General features: G+C 48.6%; 1 protein-coding gene across 2 annotated transcripts in view; it reads left to right on the top strand.

The window, feature by feature from the left end:
- LOC136563929 (rho GTPase-activating protein 39-like) overlaps window positions 1–10,539 on the top strand; it is a 57,403-nt gene that overhangs the window by 42,357 nt on the left and 4,507 nt on the right. For both annotated transcript variants that reach the window (XM_066561615.1, XM_066561614.1), the window contains exons 5-9: window positions 229–318; window positions 7,154–7,227; window positions 8,639–8,838; window positions 9,737–9,828; window positions 10,335–10,504. In XM_066561615.1, the coding sequence (XP_066417712.1) occupies window positions 229–318; window positions 7,154–7,227; window positions 8,639–8,838; window positions 9,737–9,828; window positions 10,335–10,504 (626 nt within the window). The remainder of the gene's footprint in view (window positions 1–228; window positions 319–7,153; window positions 7,228–8,638; window positions 8,839–9,736; window positions 9,829–10,334; window positions 10,505–10,539) is intronic.

Here is a 10,539-nt window from a genome sequence, read left to right on the forward strand (position 1 = left end):
TTTATTTAGGTATGAACTTTTCAACTGTTTGGCCATTTGGAGAAGCTGAATGATGTTCTGAGCCCCTCATTCAGGTTCATTGGGAGCTGGCTGTGGTGCAGGACCTTTCCTTTGACAGAGCTTCTTATTGCTGGAGTCAGGCTGGCTGCCATATCTCAGGGCAGTTCTGTATTTTGGTATTTTAGTATATACCACATTATTAATCAAGACCCTCTTCTGAATTTTCAGTTGCCCAGCACATCAAGGAGCTTGTGGATCTGAAAAACAAGAAGATCACAAAATCCAGGAAAAAGAGAAAACAAAACACAGAGGATGAAGGTAGGGAGAGGCACAGGAAGCTGAGAGAGGGGTCTGCACTGACTTTAGGCAGGTAGCAATGCTGAGCTCTGCTGAAAATCAAACCATTTCTTTAAATACAGAGACTTGGGTTTGGGAAAATTTATCTGGTGGCAGGCTGGTGTTCAAGATTAGACCAGAGCATGGATCAGCAGTGCCAGTGGCAGCTGGGCTGCATTTGGGACAGGTGGGGGCCCTTTCTGTCACAATTGTGCAAGTTGTGTGAGGGATTTTAAGTTGGATACAGATCTGGGGCTGTAATTCCTCTGATCTGTGCATGCCACATTTCCTGGAGCATATTCTGGTGCTAGAAGCCAGAAGCCATATGAGAAAATGTGTGGAAAAGAACCTGTCTCGGTTGTTTTAATGGATTTTGTAAATCACTGCCTAACCCCAGGCTCTTTCTGGAGGATGCTGGTACTTGGTGAAGGACACTGCCTTTTTCTCGCCAGAACTGGCTTCCTTTGCCCACACTTTCTGAGCTCTGCAGCCCAGCGCTTGCCCTGGCATCTGTGCGGAATGAACAAGAGCTCATGCATTCCTCCAGACTTAGTTTAATGCTGGCTGCAGGATAACACTTTATCTGGCTAAAGCCTTACTAGGCAAAGTCCATTCAATATTTTTTATATTGCTTTCAGGAAACTTCAGTTAGCCCTGTGAATTCCTCTCAGGTAGCAGTTTATATCAAGTGGCTTCAGTGTTTTTAATCTGTGAGAGCTGGAGTCCAGCTTCCTGCATTCCTGAGCACTCCCAGCAGACAGCTGCTGCCTATGATGGCTTCCCTGTGTCACTGTTGTGTCACCCTGTTTCATGAGGCAGCTGCAAGTCAAGGGGTAAGGGTGAGGACAGCCCTGGGTTGAAGCTCCTGCACTAACAGTGTTCATTGTTTCTCTGTCTCTGGTGGGATTTGGAGCAGAGACCTGCAATTGCATGGAAGGATTATATTTCTGGTAGGAATATGTGTTTTTTCTTTCCTGTTCAGGCCCAGGAGAGTTCAGGCCATTCTGAGCCTTTGAAAATTCATTTTGCATGTGCTCCGAGGGACTAAGACATCTTTTTGAGACAACTCCATGGAGATTGTTCTGTTCAGCAGGACGTGATGCCTGTGGGCTGAGCGGGCTGTTCTGTGCAATTATGTGTCTAAATTCTGTGTGCTGGAGATGTGCTTAGGAAAACAGATGTAGTTTTTACCTAAAAACAAACGTTAAATTTAAAACAAAATACAAACAAAAACCAACAGTTAGACTCTTTGTAGGCCCCTTCCAACTCAGGATTTTCTATGTTGCCTCTGATACGTATTTTTAGATAGATAGATAGATAGATAGATAGATAGATAGATAGATAGATAGATAGATAGATAGATAGATAGATAGATATTAAAATGTTATGAAAAAGGCATGCTAGGATAACTTTATAGAGTTTCCAGAAGGAAGCACTTGAAAGTCAGCTGTGCCTGTGAGCCTGTGTGGCCTCAGCTGGGGCTCTGGTGACAGGTCACACACAGTTACCTTTCATAGAATCATGGAATCATTAAGGTTGGAAAAATCCTCTAAAGTAATTGAGTCCAACTGTTCCCACAGCACTCTCAAGGCCACCACCAAATCATGTCCCGAGGTGCCGCATCCATATAATTTCTTAATACTTCCAGGGATGGAGGTTCCATCCCTGCCCTGAGCAGCCTGTGTTCCAGTGCCTAAATACCTTTGCAATGAAGAAATTTTCTCTTATATCCAATCTAAATGTGCCCTGGCACAGCTTGAGGCTGTTTACTCTTGTCTGTCTTTCTGGCCCTAGAGGCTGCTCTGGCAGGGACCAGGCTATGAGTTGTTCTGCAGGGGTTTAACAGAGGAGGCAGCAGGGCTGGCAGCTCGCTCAAAACAGCTTTTTTGCAGTGACTGAAACTATGAGGACTCTTCCTAGAGACTGACTTTAGAATTGCACCTGAAGTAAGGGGAAATCTTGCAGGAACATGCCATGTTCTCTCTGCTGCTGGCTGGAAAGGTCAGGTTTTTCCCTGGAGCACCTACTTCTGGCTGACCAGCCCTGCTTTCCAGATGTGTGAGGGCTGGGTAGGATGCATCTGAAGCTGCAAGGCTGTTGCGAGAAGTTTCTTAGTGGCTCTGAAATACTAAGATGCTTATGGATGCTGTAACATCAGTTTAGCAGAGAAATCCAAAAGGAAATCAAAGGCACTGACTTCAGTCAGAACTGAGTAGAAGATAAGTAGGCATCTATGTAAGTCTTTCAGTGAAAAGTTGAGTTGAAGCAGTGATTCCCCACACATGTGCACATACTGTTTTCAGTCCAGAAGCTCATTGATGAGTAACATTTACCACCTGACATATACCCAAAGAAAGAATTCTGAAGTTTCCCACACTTAACCTCTGCAGTATTCATCTTCTAGCTTAATTCTCTGTGAATAAATGAAATACAAATGTGGTTCAAGGTCTTTTCATGCATGAATAACCTGTTGGCAGGCAGAAGAGTAATGGGTAGGAATAAATGCTGTGTTTTCAGAAGGAGGATTGTCTGCTGATCCCACAGAAATGTGAGCTGGTCTTTGGATTTGTACAAGGAGGCAAATCATGAGCTGACAGCTCAGTGTTGACAGAAAATTGTTAACAGCCATAAAAATGAAGGGTGCAGAGGGATCTGGTGAGAGTGACAAACGGAGTGATCAAGCAGCAGAGAATGTTGTGTCACCAAAAGCAATGTTTTTACATGGGGGAGAGGTCCCTAACTGCAAGTGCAGGGGGAGGTCCCAGTTGAGCCTTTTTGAGGAGGGAAAGACATTTTCCAGCTTGTATATGAATTCCTATAAACACATACACATTGCTAGGAAGTGGTCAGAAACCAAAAGAGGGATCAGGAGCTTGCAGGGAAGGGACAGAGAGCAAAGCAGCACTTGGCTGTAGTCGTGCTGTGCCCACTCTGTATGTCCTACCCAGGGGCCCCTCCAAGGCTGATGAGTGAGGCAGGGAAGGTGACGTGTGAGCTGGATGTGGAGGTGGGAAGAGGGGAGATGGTCTATGGGATCAAAGAAACTTAAGATTACCTGGGGAAAGCAAGAGTAAAATTTCTCACTGTGTGCCATAGCAGAGCTGAAAGCTGCCTGGTTTTGGTGTTGGGCAGCAGGCTCAGTAATGGTCTGTCCTGAAGCACAGAATGAAATCCCAAAGGGCTAGTACATTGTTCAGATTGCCATGACCTTCCCAAAGAAGCATCTTGAAGAAGACACCTCGGGGGCACAGGCACATCGGCGCTCATGCCGGGTGATTTCAGTTCTGCCGTGATCCAGGCAACACAGAAGGAAAGACAGGGTCTTTGTGTGGGGTTCCAAGGAGGGCCTTTATTGAGCTTCTTCCTCAAAGGGATCCAGGGATGAGCAGCCACTCTGGCAGGGAAAGCAGGGTTTTATGTAGGGATCGTGAGGGGCAGGGCAGAACACCAGGGCCAATGGGATGAGGGCACAGGGGTAGAGGGAGTGGGAAGGGCCAATGGGATGCATTGAGTCTGTGCATCACAGCAAGGCATGCTGGGAAAAGCTTTTTTCCTTACCCTAACAAGGGTGGTTATGGCTTGAGGGGTTTTCTGTCCAGGGGAGTTATTGTGGGTTCTTTCCCTGTTGGCCCACCAGCCTCCACAGTTCAGAGCATAAAGAGGCTTAGAAAGAAATGGGACAAATGCAAAGATGGGAGGTCTGTCTCTTGATGGTTAATGGTCCAGGTACAACACTGCCTGAGGGTATTGCCCACCTGCTATTAGCTAGGAGTTTTTTGAAGGGGGATACTAATCTTTAAGACATCCTGTATCTGTGTCTTATCTTGGTGACAGGTGCGGGCTGCTGGCTTGTCTGGCTGATGAACATGGCATTTCCCATATAGGGAATGGTGATTGAGAAGCATTGTTGGGGTGTGGAAGGAAACACTGTAAAATGGATCCTGGGCAGATCTAAGCCAGGAGAGCAGCACTGCTGGTGCCAAGCCCAGTTTACCTGCTCAGGAGCACCTACCCTTATGCTGTAGAGTGCAGTGAGATGGGATCCTGGTCTGAGAACCTGCTCTGGCTGTGCCAGGCTGAGATCCAAAAGTCTGTGGTAAATCAGAGGAATATCTAGACAACAGCTTTCTGTAGTGCTAAAATACATATTCTATGGCCAGGTCCTAAATCCACACTGTTTGGTGAATTTTTAGGACTTTTTGTTTTTTGCAGGAAAGCATTTAAGTCAGTTCCAGAAGGTATGTTCCTGCATGTGTCTAGTCTGGATTTTAACTTTTTCTAAAAGGAGATGTTCTTTAAGATGCTGTCCACATATGTTTCTAGGCTGGAATATGGAGAAATATTTTCCTTTGAAAACTATTTTTCACTATGTGGGCTGTTAGTAGTCATCTGTTCCATAGGGAATAACAGATCATCTCGGATTTCTCAGATTCATTATGTGCTCACAGAGTTGCCTTCAGGATTAGCCCTTTCCAGGTAGTGCAGATGAAGCTGCCCAGCCCTGCAGCAAGAGGCTGGAGGGAGTACCTGGCCCACATGTCTGGAAATGTCAGCGTGCGTGATGAGCTCAGTGCCAGTAGTCAGTCTCTAGCTGAGCGTTTTGAAAGCAGCAGATGGTTGGGACAGGTTGCTGGTTTGGAAAAGCTGAGGCTAAAGCTAAATTCTACTCCTCTCCCTCATGTTCCTTCCTGCAGCTCAGCATGGGCCTCCTGGCCTCTCCGTGTCTCTCTCCATTGTTGCCCATCCCACTCTGCACATGCCTTGGAGCCAGGAACACTTATGTTGGAGCAGATGGCTTCTACTCTGGAGTGGGGCATGGAAGCCATTGGTTTGTGCCCTCTGGGATGAGTGCTGCTCACCCTGTTCCTCAGGGCTTTTACCTCTTTTTTGGCCATTCAGGTCTACGGACAGTAACTCCTCCATCCTCTTGTGCACGTAGCAAGTTTATTTTTCAGTTACTTAAATTTGGTCAGCTTCACATGTGACCCCAACAGGCCCCGTTGGGTCAGAGGCTGTACATGGTTGTCATGGGAGCAGGAGGCCTCGCTTCAGAAAGTGCTGGATGTAGGTTTTAGGCTTTTTCTGAGACTGGGGAGCTTCCTAGGAAAATACAAAATAGGCTTCAAGCAGATGTGTCTGATTGCTGCCCATGCATCAGCCATGCAGAATCTGCAGGACACCAGTTTCTTTTGCAAACATTGTTAAGCTTTTAGGGTGATTATGTTTCATGGTCTAAATACAGTGTGAAAAAATAATTCTTATTATTAGTTGTGAATGTGCTGTCTCCTGCAAAATTGCTGGGATGCAGAGACGCAGTCCAGCTTCTTCCCCTTCCCCTCTAAGAAGGTGACACCTCTCTTCAGGGTGTGTCTCACACTGGACAGCAGAAGCTGTAACCTGGGATAATGAAGCATCACAGGGCATCTCATTTGGTTTGTTTCCTTTTAATCCTTAGATATTCCCAGTGTAAGTCATGCCTAGCAGGATTTTTGCTTACAGTGAATATTTTGCATTAGATATTCCCTAGAGAGAAATTCCCAAAACTGGCTTTCCTTCCCATTGCCTGTGGGAGATGGGAATGCTGTTGTACCTGCTCTGGTGTGGCTCCAGCTGTGAGGCAGATTGATGGAGGCAGGAGGTGCTTGTTTCATCGAGAGGAGCCAAGGACTGTGGTTTCTCTGCTGGCTGAGAGGATAACACATCTCCCACCTCTGCTTGGGAAGAGTTTGTCCTCCCTCTGCATTAAGAGGATTTGAAGATGTCCAAGCTCCCAGCCAGCATAACTAAGCCATAGGGTGTGTGAAAGGCTGATGTGAAATGCACAGCATCTGACTAGAATGTAGACTTTCACCACCACAAGTATTTGAACTGTGCTGCAAGCTTTGGGCCTGGCAGGGAATCAAATAGGGCAGATCTATTCACTGCTTTCAGCTAACAGTTTTGGGTTTTACTTGAACAAGAACAAAAGGCCAATGGTTTTGGAAAAACTCTCTCAGCAATCAGTGCTCTGTCATTGCAAACATTTCTCTTGGTGTCATGGGAGGATTATCTCTGTGAATGGTGGCTTGCACTTGCCTTCAGAGTACACTGAACCAAGCACAAACAGAGCAGGTGCTCTTGTGGAGGGCAGCAGCTTTTGAGGTACAGTTCCCAGGCTTTGGTGTGTCCCATTTTCCTTGTCTCACAGAGCATGCCTGAGCTGCCTGGTACAGGCTTGTGTTGGAGAATGTTGCAGGCAGGAATGTGAGGAAGCCTTCTGCAGATCTCTGGGAAGATAAGATCCCATCAGCTCCCCACTCCTCTTCTTGTGTCCTGAGGTCACTGTTGGTGCTGCCACTCTGTCCCCACACACCTTTCTCTGCTGCTCCTCTCTCACTAGCAAAGGAACCGAAGTTCTCAAATAATAAACAACCTTTGCTGTGCCCAGCAGGCCATGGCCCAGGCATGTGTGTGTGCCCAGGCTGTGAATGCTGAATGGGTGCCACGCATGGAGTCAGGGTAGGGCAGGTGCACTCCGGGTGCGAGAGGCGGAGATCTGCAGGAGCAGGGATGGGAGGTGCAGAGCTATGCGCCTTCACTCAGGAGATTAATCTTTCTAAGCCCAAGCCCCGGCATGCACTGACACTGTTTGCCGTGGGACTGGGAGACTTCAGGGTGCTCAATGCAAGTTTTGGCAGTCCTGCCCTGCTGCAGTGGGCTGTGCCTTGAGGGGACTACTTGTGCCAGAATGAGCTGCTATGCTGAAGCTCTCTGAAGGGCTTCAGTGTGGGGGTATATGGTGCTGTGGGATGACCGCTCATTTCCTCTTTCCCACCAGGTCTACCCATTAGCACCTACGCCAAGTACTGCTACCGGAAACTCCATAAAGTAGCCGTCACTGGAGGCAAAAAGGTGAGCAGTTGCCCTGGCTGCAGGGCTTGGGGGCTGCCAGGGGGACTCTGGTGGTCACCACTGATTCAGTGATGGGAAGTGGAGATAGAGTGAGCAGGGGAGGCTTGCTCAGAGTACATTTCCCCATGAATGTGTGGGAGAGGGCTGCTGTCCAGTTCCTGCCATCCTTCTGGCAGACAGCAGTGCCTGCTGTGCAGGCATCTGCATGGCTGCCTGCTTCCTGGCCTCAGGGACAAAGACAACCCCAACACTTAACTGTTTCCAGGGTAAAAGGAGCTGTCTGTGCACGGGATACTCATAATTTTGTTTCTTCAGGTGAGGGAAGAGTCTCCCTTTGCACTTAGAGCTTGGGTCTTGCAGCTGTTTTACTGCAGAGTTGTTCATTCCCAGTTCAAACAGTCATACAGCAGAGATGGGTGGCGCAGAGGGGAGTCTGTGCTCTGTGTTATCTGTAATCTTCCTTTCTTCCCTCTGCACTGTTCTGCCTGTGGCCATGAAAAGTGGTAGATGGCCTGTCAGTTCTAGGTCACTGAGCCAGATCTGGTCATCAGGGGTTTTTTTTTTGGAAATTCCTTTGGGGACTCCCTGCCATCTGAACTTTGTGTAGTGAGCAAATTAGCTGAAATACCTTGAGAGGGGTGAAGGCTCCTGGCATCCTGCCAGCGGCAGGACAGTAAGCCTCCAAACACACATTGCACACAACTGCAGCCCTGGCCACTAACCCTCAGAGGGCTCAGTGGGAGCTTCTCCCTGTCGTGTTCCCCACTTGGCTGCAGGATCACTGCTGAAGGCCACTTTGCTGGGCAGCCTGTTCCCCCTGCGACAGCTCTGTGCTTTTCCAAACTGCTGCCAGAGGACATTCAAAACCCCTTTTAAGTGTTGGTATTTGTCAGAAGCAACAGGTACCAATGCCTACTTTTCAGGTTTTAGTACCTCTGAGAGCAAAGCTTTCCCTGGAGTTGGAAATAGCTGGAATTCCTATCTCCAAAGGACTGTTTTACACCTGTCAGTGGCTTAAGCACTCGCCTGATGCTGGGTTGGGGTATAGGTGCCCTCTGCTGACCTTACACAGCTGGGGCTGGGCTGGGCTCCACTCCATACTGCCTCCTGCAGCAGGTGGAGCTGCAGCCGGAGCAGTCCCCTTTCTGTGCAAAACACAGCAACAGAATCTCTGCAAAACCAGCCCAAATTCTCCAAAGTGGTCTCCTCTGCTCCTCCTGGGCCTGATGAATAGACCCACCCCTGATTTTAGGCAGCAGAACAAGAACCATGCTGCCAGGAGGCTGACAAGGTGCCCACCTTGGAGGGTCAGTCTTCTCTGTCCTGGCCACTCACCATCCCCATCCCTGGGTCACTCTTTCTCTGTGGGCTGGCTGTGTCATGGCTGCACAAAGCTTTTCTCTGTCCTCAGGGCCTCCGTAAACCAACAGTGGAAGAGATAATGCATGCCAGGAATGCCATTCTCACGCCATCACTCTTCGGCAGCTCCCTGGAGGAAATCATGCTGCGGCAGCAGGACATGTATCCAGGGAACAAACTCCCCTGGGTGCAGACACAGCTATCACAGCAGGTCCTGGCCCTGGGAGGGGAACAGACTGAGGGGATTTTCAGGTGAGCTTTTGCGGTACTGTGCTACTTTTGAGCAAACCACATGTCAGCATTGAGTCAAGATTGACCTCCACATGCTTCCTCTTCCCTAAGAATAGCACTTCACTGTGGACTGGACAAAACCTGACTTTCCTCAGGTTCAAGAATCACCTCTTGTAGTGTCATTAGCTAGTTTGCATGTGTTAGCACAGGGGGGACTGGTGTAGGTGTGACTTATGTGGACAACTCATCCCCAGGCAGGGCGATGAGCTTTCATCAGATTTGGCAATGGTGGTTAGCTGGTGTAGGGGAGGGAGGAGCTCCAGCATCCTGGCAGAGCCCTTCATCTAATGCAGCACATCGGCCTCAGTGCTGCACAAGACACAAGGAGTCAAGACACAGAATCTGTGTGGTGAGCATGGGGGACTTTGGGTTTGGGTTTTCTTTGTTGTTTTCTTTGTGTGTGGTTTTGTTTTGCATTTAAGATTTGAATTAGTTTTTCAGTCCCTAAACTTAAGATAGTTGTTAAAAGGCTCAACTTTACCTTGTATGGGTAAATTTTTTGATAGATAGATAACAGATAGATAGATGTGTGTATATATATAACTATATTTAGCCAGAGATGCTGCTCATCTTTGGTCTGAACACGCTGCAAAGAAGCCTGGTTACAGAAAATATTCACTCCTGAGAACATCGATAGTTGATATCTGAGCTAGTTGGAGCCCCCACTTCAAGATGGTGTATAAAAATCAGCACTCCCTTCTCTCTGAGGAACTGCTGCTGTAGCTGCCACTGGTGCCTGAGGCCTTCTCCCTGCTCCCTTCTCCCTGAGGCCCCAGAAGCAGCTTCGGAGACATGCTTTGCTGCCTCACCAAGCACATTGCCTGGCTCACTCAAAAGGACCTTTTCTGTGTCTCTGCAGGATACCAGGTGACATAGATGAAGTCAATGCATTGAAATTGCAGGTGGATCAGTGGAGAATCCCAAACAGTCTCAGTGACCCCAACATACCAGGTATAGGACTGTTGCAGGTGTGTTGCTGCAGCCTCAGCCACGGTGCAGTGTGGAGGGGCAGGTGCAAGAGCAGCTCAGTGTGTGTGCTGCTGCTTGGGAATGTGTACACAAGCTGTCTGCACTGACCGGGATTTTGTTCTGTGTCTTTTCATTGCCTTTCCAAACACTGCCCATAGAGGAAACACTGGGTGTGGGGAGAAATCTCTGTCTCTGATGTAGTAAGGCTGTGCAAGCTGGGCAGAGTGGTGGAAGTCTTTCAGGTCTCCTTGTCCTCTTCTTTAGGCAGCCCCAGAGCTGCTTCCTAGAGGAGCAGGTAGGTAGCAGCCAGTATTTGCCACTAACTGGTCTGCTTGAGTCCCTGAGCATTTCAGAGCCAAGACTGAATTAAGGTGAAGCAGCACAAGCACAGAAATCCCTTCTCTGCCATCTCTCTCACTGCCAAGTTTGCCCCTGAAGGGGGTGGGGAAGTGACCAGAGCTGTTCTCATGCACCTGCTTTCTGCCCAGCCTCTCTCCTCAAGCTGTGGTATCGGGAGCTGGAGGAGCCTGTGATCCCCCAGCAGTTCTACCAAGAGTGTATCAGCAACTATGAGAACCCCGATGCTGCCGTGGCTGTGGTGCAGCTTTTGCCGGAGCTCAACAGACTGGTGCTGTGTTACCTCATACACTTCCTGCAGGTAGGCAGCCCCCACAGCCCTGCACTGGGGCCAGG

Source organism: Molothrus aeneus, chromosome 17, assembly GCF_037042795.1.
Source record: "Molothrus aeneus isolate 106 chromosome 17, BPBGC_Maene_1.0, whole genome shotgun sequence".
Classification (NCBI taxonomy): Eukaryota; Metazoa; Chordata; class Aves; order Passeriformes; family Icteridae; genus Molothrus; species Molothrus aeneus.